General features: G+C 41.5%; 1 protein-coding gene across 1 annotated transcript in view; it reads left to right on the plus strand.

The window, feature by feature from the left end:
* Window positions 1–16,302, plus strand: part of LOC145341510 (very long-chain specific acyl-CoA dehydrogenase, mitochondrial-like) — a 51,756-nt gene that overhangs the window by 3,246 nt on the left and 32,208 nt on the right. Inside the window, exons 2-3 of the mRNA XM_080186487.1 lie at window positions 765–834; window positions 4,262–4,334. Coding sequence (XP_080042613.1) covers window positions 765–834; window positions 4,262–4,334 — 143 coding nt within the window. The remainder of the gene's footprint in view (window positions 1–764; window positions 835–4,261; window positions 4,335–16,302) is intronic.

Here is a 16,302-nt window from a genome sequence, read left to right on the forward strand (position 1 = left end):
TCTTAAGGCGTGGTGATCAGGCTTGAGCACAATGTTCCAGGTTTGAGCTAACCAGGGCTTTAAAAAGCTATTGTATAACATCTATCTCTCTGGTCCTCTTGATACAAAAGCCAGGATTCCATCAGTGCCTGGACCACTCAAGATCTTTGGAACTTTCTACTGTTTAGAAAGCACTCTGATTTATCTTTTTTAGGCCAAAAGTGGATGATCTCATATTTGCTGACCTTAAAATCCATTTGTCCCTTTTTTCTCCATTTGCTTCATCAATCAATTTCTCTTTGAAATGTTACATTTTTCTCGACATTGCTTATAATGCTGATCTTCTTTGTGTCATCTGCAGACTTGGATATATGGTTCTACCCCACCATTAACATCATTTGCAAGTACAGTGAATAGTTGAGGGCCCAACGTGAGACCCTATGGGACACCACAAGCCAAGTGCAGCTAATTGAAGTCTCTGAAATTATCCTTACTCACTGTCGCTTGTCGCTCAGTCAAGTTCCCAACCAGCTGTATAATTTGCCTGCACTGGCATGAGCTTTAATCTCCAATGGATAAATCTAAAACAAATTAAATTTACAAAACCAAAGTTATTGTCAGGACCTGCTGTAATATCAATTGTCTTTAGTGTTATATTTGGTCTTCAGTGTCAAAATAAGTGTGTAAAAACATAGAGCATATCACTTGCTGAATTGTGTATGATACTCTTTGTGTAATTCTAAAGCCTTACTGAAATTCTCTATCTGTGGTATTCCTTTTTCTAGTTGTATTTTACCAGGAATATTTGCTCCAACCTTCCAGTTTAATGCCCATTATGCAAGCAAAGTTAAAAAGGTGAGCCAAACTGTTGAACCTTTATATGTAATGTGCATTTTTATTTTATAAATAAGAACTTATAGAATATGAGCTGTAGTGGGCCTTTTGACCCTTGGGCCTGCTCCTCCATTCAACATAATCATGGTTGATCATAAACATCATTGCCACCTTTCTGCACCATCCCTAAATCCCTTCATTTCCACAACAGTCAAAATTCTATTGACTTTGTCTTGAATTTACCCTATGTCTGAGCATCCAAAACTTGTTTGGGGCAGTGAAATGCTTTTGAGTGAACCCACTTTTCCTCATCTCAGTTCAAAATGGCAGCCCCTTACTCTGAGAGTAAGATTCCTCACACAGGGAACACTTAAGGGTACACAATCAGCTTGCTTTGGATTCTTTGGTCTTATCTAATGATTAACATGTTCAATTACTTATTAACTCAGGATGCACCAACCCTGTACCTGTTGACTTCCATGGTCTTCTTGCTGCCAATTCACATTCCTCATCCTCATTTATAAATCCCTGTGATCTCTTCACAGCTGGCCTCTGTAACCCTTTTAAAATTATCATTCCCATTCTATGACTTTAATTCCCTGGCCTTTCAACTCCTGTGCTTTCCCAGTACTTGCTTAGCTTCATCCAATATTACCATTGGTCTTTTGGCATGTCAGCCACATTGGCTGCTGTTTCCTCATGCACCCTTGCTCTTTTGCAAGTTCTCCCAGTTGTTTGGATGTATAGTCTACATACCTGATATCACACCAGTCATAGTAAAGACCACATTTCCTCATCTGTTGGCAATGGGTGGAGAGTACTGACCGTCTTCAACCTGCCTATGCTTGCAAAACTCAGAACCGAATGTTCAATGTTAGATGTGTTTCTGTGTTTGGATAACACTTACTGAACAATTCTGAGCTTGTTAAGAATGATGTTAACAACCAACTTAAGAGTATCAGCCACACCCACGTTGTGACTCACTTACATTTGCTGCCAGATACATTATTCAAATGCAGGGCCTTGTCCTCCTTAAACAGAAAGAACATGACCAAGAATTGTGTCTTAATTAAGTAAGCAAAATGAAAGAAAAACATGGGACCCAACTGTCCCCAAGGTAACGCCGCGACCAATTAGAATTCACTTGCCAAACACTCATGTGGTATAAATTGTTGTTCCCTTTGAAATTTGGTGTTCTTGCATTCATCCTGATGAGTGCAAAGTAAACATGCTTTGGCAGTATATTTCTTTTTTCAGCAGTATCCAAATTCTGTATGACCAAATCAGTATTAAATGTCAGTTGTTGTGGGGTGGGTGTCATTAATAACTTAGGAATTCAAGCGGACTGTGTGTTTCCAGTGAAAATATCTTAACCATTACCTCTGTGTAACTGCTGTTTTTCTCCTGTGATATTAAAAAAAAGTTACTTATGGTAGTGTGCATTTTTTTAATAGTTACAGTCCTTTGGAAAGTGTTTTTTTGAAATCCAGTATGAATCACCCATTTTATTTATGGCAATGTGGAGGAATGCAAATACAGGAGTCAGCATTAGTTGGATACAGTTCTGTACTGAACAATATGCTTCAGCTAACCTTTGACTGCACTACTACAGATGTTTTTATTCCAGACATTAGCAATCTTTATGCCCTTTTGAGTGAGATTACCAGCTTTTGTCAAATTAATATTCCATTTCTACTGGAAAAAAATGTTGAAAGTGACGAAAACTGTTTTATTTGAGACCACCTCACTAAGGGAAAGAGCAGACACTGATACATTGGAGCCGGTATTGAGAATTTCTTTTGCAACACAATGGGGAATATTCTATCGCTTTGCACCATTTGGTTACCTCCAAACTTCCTTACGATGGTACAGCTGCAATTGGGAGGTTGCCATACAGTGAATCCCACATATGAGATTGGCTGTGCTGGGGCCATCCATGTATTACATGGTTGCACTGCACCATGCTGCCTTCATCAAACGCCCTCACTCATGGAAAGTTCACATTACTGGAACCTTTTTTTAAATGTTACTTCGTTTGAATCATTTTCGAATCAGCGGAATTATAGAATCACCCAGCCTCAAACTCGGCATTGGAAACAACAGCAAATTCAGCCCTGTTAATACTGCCATTCCTTCACTGTGTCTGAGTCAAAAGTCTGGAACTCCTCCCCTAACAGCATTGTGGGTGTACCTTCACTAGAAGGATTAATATGGTTCAAGAAGGCAGTTCCCTCCCACCTTCTCAAGGGTGGGCAATAAATGGGGCTAGTCAGTGATATCCAGATTGCATAAATAAATTTTTAAAACCTAGTCATAATGTTGGCCTCGATCTGATTGTATCTGTAACCTTGGCTGCTGCTTGGTTTTACTGTTAACCTTGACTCCCTCCTGGTTTTACTGTTAATCTTGGCTCCCTCCTGGTTTTACTGTTAACCTTGGCTCCTATCTCACCATATTGGAAACTCCTGTTTCCATCTATCGTTATCTATCCCAATTTTCTCAATCAGTTATTGACGGAATTAGTCATGCAAGTCAGATATGGGGGCATGGAGGACATCCTGACTGACTGTGTGTGATTAATGAAGATATAATGGACAGAATTAATCATTGTGTTTTATTACTATTCATTTTGGCGTCTTATTCAGTTACATTGTCCTTTTGAAAGCACAATTCAATTTCTCTGAAAACCCGTGTCATATAGCAAAGTTTTTGTATGTTTTGGGCTTGTTAAATGTTGGGAAGTAAAAGCTTTCATTTGGACATTCAGAAAACTATCCTTTCTGGACGCTTTGAGTAAGAATTGCGTGTTGATATCAATTCAGGCCAAATTCAGAGCAATCCCTGTGTGTGTGTCTTATAAAGAAGTAGGCTGAGACTGTCCAAACCCAATTCACCTGGGGCGCTTGCAGCTCATAAACAAAGTATTTTCATCTATCAGTAAAGTTTGAAATGGTTTTGACTAGTTTCCAAAGGTGAAAGTGTTTAACTTACTGCCTCCTCCTTCAGAACAGAGAAGCATGAAGTAGCAAATTGTAAGTTCAAATGGTAATGCCATGAAAACTATTGGAATCCCAGTGAGACGTTTCGAGAGTCTAATAATAACTCAACTTAATCTTCAGTTTTGAAAAAGAATCATATTGGGTTTGAAATGTTAATTCTGATAATCTGGGTGGGATTTTCCGGCTGCACTCGTCTCAAGACTGGAAAACCCTGTCCGAGGTCAATGAACCTTTGCATCGTCCTGTCCCACTTGCTGCGATTCCCGTGGTGGTTGGGATGGGAACATTCTGCCGTCTGTTCACAGATATTGCTGGACCTGCTGAGTTTTCCCAGCCCTTTCTGTCTTTATTTTAATTTTCTGTTTACAGTACTGAAAATAATCTTTTTAATGTAGCTCCTCCAAGCGCTCTGAGTTTTGTTTGTATAATGTGGTTATGTTCCTCTGTAGGAGTCGGTATCCTTTGGTGTGAACATTTTCCAGGGCAGGATCAGCACTGAACAGGTGTTTCCTTATCCATCAGGTGGGTTAATTAGTGGGAAAGTGAGTACATGAAGAATTCTTTTTTGATTATTTCCCAAATGTATAAAATTGTACAGATATCCAAGAGTTCCTGGCACATATATATGCTCTGAAAACTGCCAGTCATACTGTTTTGAGATGGTGGAAGCTGAAATATATATTTGGCACTTGGTGTTGGATTTAACAGTTAGTAAAAATCCCACAGTAGCCTACACCTTTCCCCCTTGATTGTGGGTGGCAAGGGCTGTGCCCTTATGATGGCAAGGTTGTGCAGCATACAACAGATCACGACAAATTTTGACACATGTTCTGATGAGTATTACAGGATTCCTGCAGAGAGTTCCAGCCACAGAAGCATTGCTTAAGCACCTTGCTGGTCTGCTTGATCATATTTTCTGTGGCAGTACAGGTTTTCCTTATATGCATGCTGTCCACACACACTGCAGCCCCAAGCTGAGGGGTCAGTGTGTGGTGTCTTTCCAATCGTATCCTCTCTGTGAAGCCAATAGGTTCCAGTGTATTGCTAAGCTAACTTCCTCAACTCCTGCCAGACTCCAGGACGTATAATTGGCATCTACAGTATCTAGCCATCTCTCCACCCAAAGGAAGAAAGTCAGTCGAGAGTGTTACCTTCCTCTCAATTGTCTCAAATGCAATTGATTCTTAGCTAGATTGTAATTTCCCAGATATTAATAACATAAGAACATAAGAACTAGGAACAGGAATAGGCCATTTGGCCCCTCAAGCTGCTTTGCCATTCAGTAAAATCATGGCTGATCTTTTTGTGGACTCGGCTCCACTTACCCACCCGCTCACCACAACCCTTAATTCCTTTACTTTTCAAAAATTCATCCTTGCCTTAAAAACATTCAATGAGGTAGCCTCAACTGCTTCACTGGGCAGGGAATTCCACAGGTTCACAACCCTTTGTGTGAAGAAGTTCCTCCTCAACTCAGTCCTAAATCTGCTTCCCCTTATTTTGAGGCAATGCCCCCTAGTTCTAGTTTCACCCACCAGTGGGAACAACTTCCCTGCTTTTATCTTATCTATTCTCTTCATAATCTTATATGTTCCTATAAGATCTCCCCTCATTCTTCTGAATTCCAATGAGTATAGCCCCAATCTACTCATAAGCCAGCCCTCTCAACTCCAGAATCAACCCAGTGAATCTCCTTTGCACCCCATCCAGTGCGAGTATATCCTTTCTCAAGTAAGGGTACCAAAACTATACACAGTACTCCAGGTGTGGCCTCACTAGCACCTTATACAGCTGCAACATAACCTCGCTGTTTTTAAACTCCATCCCTCTAGCAATGAAGGACAGAAGTCCATTTGCCTTCTTAGTTACCTGTTGCATCTGCAAACCAACTCCTTGAGATTCCTGCACAAGGACACCCCGGTCCCTCTGCACAGCAGCATGCTGCAATTTTTTAAATAATAGTCCATTTTGCTGTTATTCCTACCAAAATAGATGATCTCACATTTACCAACATTATTGCAAGGGTCCAAGTGAGAACTCTTCAGAAATGATTCCTCCACCAAAAGGGAATAGGAGTCTGGTTTGTGGAGCATTTGACACAGAAGGTTAGATGAGACAATTTAAGTTTCGAGTAAACAGATAAATTTAATATTATGAAAAAGCATGCAACTGGATGGTTAGACAAAGAGTATACATTGCAACACCTACATAATATCCCAAAAAGATGACCAATTCTTATATCTATGTGAGAATCCCAAATGTGAATTCTTACTTAATGCAAATACTTGATTTTAAAAGAAAAGTTGGATATCCGTCAAACATCAAATTATATTACCTTGATTCCGGAGACTGAATGACTTGTTAGGATGGATCTCACATGGGGATGATCCCTACCACACTCTCCCCTAAAGAAGCCTGATAATTCAAATTAGATGGAGATATTTGGAACAAAGTTTTGGTGTTGTATAATCAAAGGATGATGTGGAAAAAGGCATTCACTAAATAATAGAGCACCTTGACTCATTATTCCATATTAGGTGAGAAGACCCTCTTATTATAATTAAATTGCTCATCCAATTTCCAGGAAATGTTTTTCTGAATTTGTTCTTGAAAAACAAAGTTTGGATATCATGTTGACCAAACTGCTTAGTCAGTGTATTGCATTCAGTAAGGTGAGAAAGAATGGTGGCACAGAGGTTAGCACTGCTGCCTCATAGTGTCAGGGACCTGGGTTTGATTCCCACCTTGGGTCACTGTGTGCATGTGGAGTCTGCATGTTCTCCCTGTTCCTTTGTGACTTTCCTCCAGGTGCTTTGGTTTCCTCCCATGGTCTGAAAGGTGCATTGGCCATGCTAAATTCTCCCTCAGTGTACTTGAGCAGGTGTTGAAAGTGTGGCGACTGGAGGATTTTCACAGTAACTTCATTGCAGTGTTAATGTAAGTCCACTTGTGATACTCATAAATAAATCTTCAACTTGGAAGTTGTTCTTTCCCACTCCACTTTAATAACTTAACTGAAGCAAAATGTCATTTCATTTATGAAGATCTTTTTTAAGCATTCATTTTGAAATTTAGAGATTTCATATTTTGTTGCAGTCTTATGTCAGTATTTATTTTACTTTGTGGAAGGAACATATTGATATTCAAAGTTGTGCAGGTTAGGTGGATTGGCCATGTGAAATTGCCCCTTAATGTCACAAGATGTGTAGGTCAGGGGGATTAACGAGGTAAATATGTGGAGTTACAGGGATAGGGCAGTAGGTAAAGATGCTCTGTCAGAATGTAGGTGCAGACTCAATGGGCAAATGGCCTCCTCCTGTTTTGTAGGAATTCTATGGTTCTATAATAGTACTTGGGGCCTAGTGTTCCTTTTATTTGATTGTGATTTTACTTATCCAAACTGGCATTGTACATTAGTGCGAGTTGTCATTGTAAGGACCCTTAGGATAATGGCTTCTAAATGTATGCAATCTTTATCAGCAATGTCACATTGATGTGAAGGAAGTTGACTGTGTATATGCTTGGTCAGCTTTGCTCTTAGAAAATGCAGCTTGCTGCAGGTTCTACTGAAAAGGAGGATTAAAATTAATTTCCTGTATCTATTTAATATATTAAAGCTCTTATTCCTTTACAAGTGGATGGCCTTTTTCAACCAGTAACCGTTCTGTCTTTCAGTGTTTTCCTAGGTTTTTCCAAGTATGATCCCCAGCTGAATGCCCATGGTGGCATAGTGGTAATGTCACTAGGCTAGTAATCCAGAGATTCAGGTGAATTCGCTGGGGGACATGGGTTCAAATCCCTCCAGGGCAGCTGGTGGGATTTAAATTCAATAAATAAATCGGGAATATACAATTAGTTTCAGCAAACCATAATTGAAAATTGCAAAACCCCATCTGGTTCACTACTGCTAAGCAACGTCTGCTATCATTACCTAGATCTGACTTACGTGGGACTCCAGACCCACAGCAATAGAAACATAGAAAATAAGAGTAAAAGAGGCTATTCAGCCTTTCAAATCTGCTCCACTGTTTGTTATGATCATGGATGATCATCCAATTCAAAACCCAGATCCTGCCTTCCCCCCGTATCCTTTGATCCCCTTCACCTCAATTGTTATATCTAACTGCTTCTTGAAATCATTAAATGTCTTGGCTTCAACTACATTCTTTGGTAGCAAATTCCATAGGCTAAGCACTCTCTGGATGAAGAAATTCCTCCTTATCTCTGTCCCAAGTAGTTTATCCTGCATTCTCAGACTGTGACCACTTGTTTTGGACACCCCTCCCACCGTGAACATCCTTCTTGCATCTACTCTATCTAGTCCTGTTAAAATTATGTAGGTTTTGGTGATATCCGCCCTCCCCTTAGTCCAAAGATGTGCAGGTTAGATGCATTGGTCATGCTAAGTTGTCCCTTTGTGTCCTAGGATGCATAGATTAGAGCGATTAGTGGAATAATATGAGGGATTATGGGTATAGAGGCTGGATAGGATTGTTGCCGGTGCAGAGTCGATATGGCTCTGAATGAAAAAAGAACTGAAAAGCTATAATCTCTCGTGCCAGTCAGAAGTAAGCAGAGTGAACATTAGACTTCACCATAATTGCAAGCAGCCTCACTGTGCCATTGATTACACAAACATTGCTTTGCAGGCATCAAACATAAATTCTCAAATGCACTGTAACTAGAAGGGGTTTCACTCCCTCAATGTCCAACCTGACTGCGACCATATTCAGCACATCAAGCAAGACAATCCTCAGTATTCTTGTAGCAGTTAAGATACCTTATTTAAGCAACAGTCCACCGTACAATGTGCATGTATGCCATCACAACAAACTGGGTTAAGGCTTCCCAATTTGTGCATCATGTCCCCAAGTGGTGTTGTGAGCTGTGATTTTGGGGTCTGAGGCAGCAATGGTTGCCATGGAGCTCAGACTGAGCTCCACTGACTCAGACTGACTCAGGCTAAAGCTCCACATCATGGCTACCATCGACACTGCAAACTGCCGGCTCCAAGTGAAGAGGATCTCCAAGAAGATCGCGCGTACCTTGTTCATACCATATTCATAAAAAAATTGTACCATTGCATGCCTTAGCAGTTCAAATTCGGCATCACCAAAAGTACAATGTTCTTTCAAGTTCTTTCCATGCAGCATATAACACTGATGTGCCTCAATACAATTGCACTTACTCATTATTATTTAATTACACATTTCATGACAAAGTTGCATTGGAGGAATTTTTCAGCCCTTTGATAAACTATAGTGGGTGGACTTTGGATCTTTCCTCTTTGAGCCTTTGAAGAGGTTCCCTAAACTTTACTGTGTTTTTTAGCACCTTCTCCAGGTTTTTGGAATCTGCCAGCCTGCACCATTATGTTGTGGGCAGTTCTTTGCACTGGAAGACCAACTAGTTTTGGGCAAACAAAAGAGCATCTTTCCCTGAGTTGATGATCCTCTAGCAGCAGTTAATGATTGTCTTGGAGTCCTCCCTGGAAACATCCTGCAGAACTGAAGAGTCCTGCTTCACAGAGCTGCTCGGAATGAACCTTGGCAAATTGTTTAGCACTGCTGCCTCGCAGCACTAGGGACCTGGGTTTGACTCCAGCCTCAAGTGACTATCTGTGTGGAGTTTGCACATTCTCCTTGTGTCTGTGTGGGTTTCCCCCATTGCTCCAGTTTCTTCCCACACTTTGAAGATATGCAGGTTAGATGGATTTACCATGCAAAATTGTCCCTTAGTGTCCCAAGATGTATAGGTTAGGGGGATTCGTGGAGTTACGGGGACAGGGAGGAGGGGGCGGTCCTGGGTAAGATTCTCTGTTGGAGGGTGGTACAGACTCGATGGGCCAAATGACCTCCTTTTGCACAGCAGAGATTTTGTGAAAAATCCACTGCATCTCTTTCCAGGCCTTCTTTGCAAAAGAACATTGCGGCAGGAGGTGAATCATAATCTCGTCCCCACCACAGCCACCATGAGGACAGATGTCAGCCTATATCTGGCTGTGTGTATGTGCTACAGATCACTCAGGGAGACTGAGTTGCCATGACAACATGCACTTTTGCTTACATGTTGTAATCTGGAGTTCAGGATAATGAGATAGTTGAGGCTTCAACTTTCTTTCCATCACATAGCTGACCAGTAATTTCTCCTGCCCATACTCAACCTGTTTGGCCACATTATGAATTCATCTTCCTTGACCATCAGGTGTGTGTGTGTGTGTGTGTGACTCAAACCTCGAGCTCCTGGCTCTGAGGCAGAGAGCCTACACATTGTGCCCTCTTTCATGTATGAGAGTAACCAAAAATAACTTGTCGCCTGTGTTTTGCTCTCCTTTGCTTTCACTCACGTTAACATTTTCTCAATGCCTCTAGGCTAATTGAGCTTGTGGACTGACAACGTGGGACTCATGAATGCAAAGAGAGTAGCTGGAAACATTATCATTGTGATATCAGGACAGTATTCTATATTTCCTGTAACTATCAATGGCAGTTAGGCATTGAATAGGAAACTATTCTTGGCTGCAAGTTTACTGTGCAGAGAAAAAAATCAATGGTTGCATATTTCACAAGCGTCCTCAGATTGCACATTTCAAGTGCAACGATTCTTCCAGCGTGTTGCTATTGTTAGAGGACTGTAAGATTGTAAGATGCTAACCGCTAAGCCTGGCCCTGCAAGCAGCTTTCTTCTCGCTCTATTTAAAGGTATTTTGCTTGCAAAAAGCAGATGCAAGCAAGTGCATTGCTCTTTACACCTTGACATTGGAACTTTTATATTTTTACCCTCTGTTTTGTAGAAATATTGCAGTCATGTGAAAAATTGTGACGCCTAACATAACCACAGGTACAGAGTTGCAGATTTTGCCATTGAGCAAATATGACATCTGTGGTTTTTTTCAAGCCCTATGATATTAAGCAACACTGCCTCCTTCTAACAGCCATCCGCAGCTGTTTCTCAGGTTTTTTCTCTTCGCTTGCTTTGGTGTTTTTAGTTCCCTTGTTCACCCCGTCCATATCAGCAATGTGACCCTTTAGTCTGACAAACTGCCATGCCAGCTGCAACAAGGGATATAAAATGGGGAGGTGATGGCCTTGTGGTATTACCACTGGACTATTAATCACGAAACTCAGCTAATGTTCTGGGGACCGGGTTCAAATCCCGCCATGGCAGATGGTGGAATTTGACTTCAATAAAAAAAGTCTGGAATTAAGAATCAATGTTGAAACTATTGTCAATTGTTGGAAAAACCCATGTGGTTCACTCATGTCCTTTAGGGAAAGAAATCTGCTGTCCTTATCTGATCTGGCCTACATGTGACTCCTGAGCTACAACAATGGGGTGTCTCTCAATTACTCTCTGAACAAAGGCAACTAGGGATGCGCAATAAGTGGTAGCCAGCCAGTGATGCCCATGACCTGTGAATGAATATTAAAAAAAATGCTTCCAGGTCTGGATCATTCTGGAGGCTCAGGTTGTGGGTCCACCTGCATAGCTTTGTACTCCTGCAAACCTGCATTTCAGTTAAATAAAAGCGAAACACAGCCGATGCTGGAAATCTGAAAACAAAGTACTGAAATTACTCAGGCGGTCTGGCAGCACTGTTCTGAAGAAGAGGCATATTCAACTGGAAAGCTTAACTCAGGTTCTCCCTCCACAGATGCTGCCCAACCTGCATTTTAGTATAGGAGATTAAAAAGTAATTCTAACATAGTTCACTGGATATGCTACACTCTGAGATGACTGCAAACGTGTTTAATTGCTATATATACATGTATGCAGGTTTGTAAAATGGCACACTTGTTAAACAAAATCGATTCTGGTGGCTTTTTATTCCTTTGCAGCTCATAGTCGAGCTTTATGCTGCTTTTAAGTGACATTGGAACAAGCATCCTTTTTTCATAGAATCATAGACTTCACACAGTGAAGAAGAAGGCCTTTCAACCCATTGGGCCTGCACCCAGACTCTATCTTCTTAACTCCACGTATTTATCCTGCTAATTTCCCTGACACTGAGGCTGGAATTTTACCACCCTGCCCACCATGGGAATCAGAGCAGGTGAGGGGCGGTCAAAGGAAAGGCCCATTGACGTCGGGCAGGATATTATGGTTTTGGGACGAGCAAGGCCAAAAAATCCCACCCTAAGAGTTAATTTACCACGGCCAATCCACCTAACATCTGTGTGGGAGGGAACTGGGGTACTGGTTAGTTTTGTTTGAAATGTATTGTTCTATAATTCAGTATACAATGTGAATATTGTTTAGGCTGCATGTCTTGTCTTTAAAAGCAAAACCAGGCAACTTTATTCCTCTCCTCAAGCTATGGGTCTGTTAATAATGTAGGGTTTGCATACGACAGATTAGCACAAGGGCATTGATCTTCGGGTTATGACATATTCTGTGCATTTTTTTAAGCTTGATTTTTGGTGAAATTTGCTCAATACTGCATATTCGTGAATTCCAAGAGTTTAAACACAGGCTACATTTTATAATCTGTTGGAGATTAGTGCAACTGATTTGTTAAGAGGTAACTCAACAGCATTTCAAATGGAAACAAAATGCAAATAGTTTGACAATTAAATGATTCAAACAGCCAAGATTTTAATTATTTCCATTGAAACATCTGAAATTTGTCACAGAGGTACTTAACCTACTTTGCATTGTACAGAATTGGTGTTCTTCTGTTATCACTGATTAAGCTTTCAGTGTTTTTCAAATGTTGATTAATAATTAAGTCTGCAAAATTGCTTTTACATTGATTGGATATATATATAGACATAGGAAGGAGGAGGGATTCCGTTTGGGAACACTGGCAAAAGGGTTTGATTTTTTTTCCCTTATCTTTTGAAAAAAAGCCACCATCTATCATTATGAATAAAAGTTGCTGTGAATTTTTTGTTTTAAATCTATTATCTACTCTGTCCATATTTGGAATACCAATGCCTCTTGAAGCCTTTTTTTTTCGCTATGATGTGTGATGTCTGAATTTTGTCTGCCTTTACTTCCTGTGCTTCTCAAACCTTCATTTAAGCTTTGGCCACTTGTAGATTTATTGATTGCGTGGCACTAGCTAGACTTCCATTGATGCCCTGGGGCAAGCAGTGCCATTGGCTGCTACCTGCATTGGTATCATTGAAGAATGCCGTGGAGCAGCAGTTCATGGCCCATGGTGTTGCCTGACAACTTCTCCCCAAAATTTCTCCAATATCCTCCTTATCAACCTACCACCTTCCAACTGAAATACCCACTTCAGGGATGGGGAGGGCAAAGTCCCTGCCAGAGTTATTGACAATCGTTAAAAGGAAAATAAAAACAGAGTAGAATATAATGAAAGGATTGCACAACTGTCATCATTTTAGCATACAAATAATTGCAATAAATTGCCAAAAGCAGGTCTTCTTAATTTAATGAGTAGAAATGAAAGGTCTACTACACGCTGCATTTTGTATTAAAGTCCGTAGTTCAGATGTGTTCAATGAATTCTCAACCATTTGCACGCTGTTTATGAGTTTTATATAGAAGGGGATTTGGCTGACTTGCAGTTTCTTCATCCCGTCTTATCTGAGGAATGGTCTTTTTCTGCCTGCCCCTGTTGGACCTCCACCTACATACCAAGGATTGATTACAACCTGCTTAAATATAGAACTTCGTAACTACATAACCATTCACTTTGATAGGAATGGTCTCGCCAGCGTTTGTTTACTTTTACGTAATTGTGTCAGGAGAAGGTGAGATTCAAGAATTTTCCAGTGAAATCCAGGAAGAGCTTTGACTGCCTTTCAGCATTGGTTGTCTATTCTACAACTCATTGAATTCAAAACTTCTGGCCCAGTTGATAGCACTTTCCACACTGTGTCACAAAGTTCCAGGTTCAACTCCCTCTTCAAGGATTGAGCACAAAAATCAAGGATGGTATTTCGGTGTAGTACTGAGGGATTACTGCACTGTCAGAGGTGCCATTTTTTGGATAAGTGATTAAAGCAAGGACCAGTCTGCCTGCTTGGGTGAACGTAACAGATCTCCCTCCCTCATTCCCTTTATTTCTCTCTCTACCTCTTCCACCCTTACCCTTCCCCGCAACACTTCTGCAGCCTCCCTTATATCTCTTTGCATTCTTCAGTCCTTCCTTCCTTCAGTGACCTCTTGATAGTAGAGCTTTCAGTTACCTTGACTCCATTCTTTCTTCCTAACGCTCTTCATTGTCCTCAAAGGCTTCATTCTTCCCATCAATTCTTCAGTACCCTGTCAATTTCTTTTATCTCCTGCGTAGAACACTTTCAGATACATTTTCAGCATTAAATATGTCATATAACTACAAATTGCTACAAATGGCTGAAGATTTCCAGCCATTATTTTATCACTGCCATTACATTTAGTTTAGTAAAACAAAAATCCTGCATTCATAATGCTTTAGGATGGATTTAAGTTACATTTAACACAGATGCTATGAGATTTTTCTTTACCTTAACTCATTCAATCAATTAAAATATGGATTCCATGTAATCTTCTGCAATATACCGTGCTTGATTCCGATAGGAACGTTTTGCAGGAGACAATTAACAGGGAGTTTCCCTGGCAGCTTGGATGTGGGTTTGGTGTGAGGGGCACAGAGCCAGGAAAATGGCAAAAAAAAGGCTTTGGGCCACCTCCCCATTACATTCCCACCTCTTCACGCTCTTACCAACAGCAACCACAGAGGGTTAGCAACCTGCATATTGGTTTAGGGAAGCCCATTAAGGTCATCGTGAAGGAATTTTCCATGGACTTTCCAACCTTCCCAGAGAAAATCTAGTCCCTGCGGGGTTCGAACTCAAAGGATTTTTGATTGGATTTGATTTGATTTATTATTGTCACATGAATTAGTATACAGTGAAAAGTATTGTTTCTTTTGCACTATACAAACAAAGCATACCATTCATAGAATATGTAGGGGACTGGGAAAGGAGAGGTGCAGAATGTAACGTTATAGTAATAACTAGGCTGCAGAGAAAAACCAACTTAATATAAGGTAGGTCCATTCAAAAGTTTGATGGCAGCAGGGAAGAAGCTGTTCTTGAGTCAGTTGGTATGTTTACCTCAGACTTTTGTATCTTTTTCCTGATGGAGGAAGGTAGAAGAGAGAATGTCCTGGGTTGAGTGCACAGTGAGGGATCCCAGCCACTTGACATTTACTTGAAATCTGACCACTGTTCGCCAAAAAACGGAAAGACGGTGATGACCCTTAGGCACTGGATTGCAACAGTTCATGGGCCTGAAACTAAGGAGAATGAGAGATCTAATTGAAATCTATGATTTTTTTAGAAGGGGCTTTACAGGCTAGCTGCTGAGAAAAACTAGCAGCTGAAGCTAGAACAAGAGGTCACAGTCTCAGAGTAAAGGATCAACCATTTAGGATTGAGATGGGGAGAAATCTCTTCACTCAAAGTACTGGGAATTTTTTGGAATTCTCTGCCTCAGAGGGTTGTGGATGCTCAGTTGTTGAGTATATATAGAAGGCTGGGATCTGTTGATTTTTGGACACTATGGCCGAGAGCTTACCGGCTCGCCCTTTCCATCAAAGGGTGGAGCGAGCCAGTAAAGTCAAGCAAGAAGCTAGAAATCAGGATCACGCCCGATTTCTCAGCGCTTGCGATCTGGCAAGGAAAATTCCGGAATGGGTGAGAGGATTAATATATTATGCTATGATATTTTAATCCTCATTACCATCTCTTTTGCAAGCCCGGCGTTGAATTGTCTGGGTTTGCTTGCCTCACCGGGAGAGGTTCACTCTGGTGAGGAAAGCACCTGCTTCCCATTAACGGGGAATAGTAGTGTTGCTTTACTGGTGGCCATTGAGCCCCAGGGAGGCTGAAGGCAACAGTAGGGTGCCCTTTGGGCAGTGCCAGGTGGGCACCTTGACACTGGCCACAGGTCCGTGCCAGGGAGTGGGACCTATGAGGGCAGGGCTTATGGGGGCATATGGAGGGGGGGGGAAGGGCTATAGGGACAGCCTGGTCAGGGAGAGAGGGGGCCGCTGCGCACTCTGCCTGTGATTGAATTAGGGAGGGTGGGAACCCGCTGCCACTCTGCGGCTCCAATCTGTGGAGGGAGGAGTGGGGGGAGCATGATTGGTCTGAGCGGTGGGGCTGCATTTCAGGAGGGTTGTGGGGCTTGTGATTGACTGCACCCGCCCGCAGTTGCTGGGGTTGGGGAGGGAGGTTTGTTCAGGGTGCCTACAGCAGCAGGGGCCTGACAGCTCTCTCCCTGTCTGACAGATATCTGCTGTTGCTATCGGGCATATGCAGAATCAGAGGTCTGTACATGCTCAGTAGCTCCCTCTGCAGGCTGGCTGGTGATTCGTCTCGTCCATATTTTCAATGTCTAAGTCCATAAAGTTGGGAGTGAAAATTTGCTCAAAAGTGGATCAGGAACTCTTTGATATTCACACTAGCTGCACACTTAAAATCATTCTCGTAAAATTCTACCCTGGGATTTTGTGGCTGCGCCTGCCCCAAAA

Source organism: Carcharhinus amblyrhynchos, chromosome 3, assembly GCF_965287045.1.
Source record: "Carcharhinus amblyrhynchos chromosome 3, sCarAmb.v2.hapA, whole genome shotgun sequence".
NCBI classification, from domain to species: domain Eukaryota; kingdom Metazoa; phylum Chordata; class Chondrichthyes; order Carcharhiniformes; family Carcharhinidae; genus Carcharhinus; species Carcharhinus amblyrhynchos.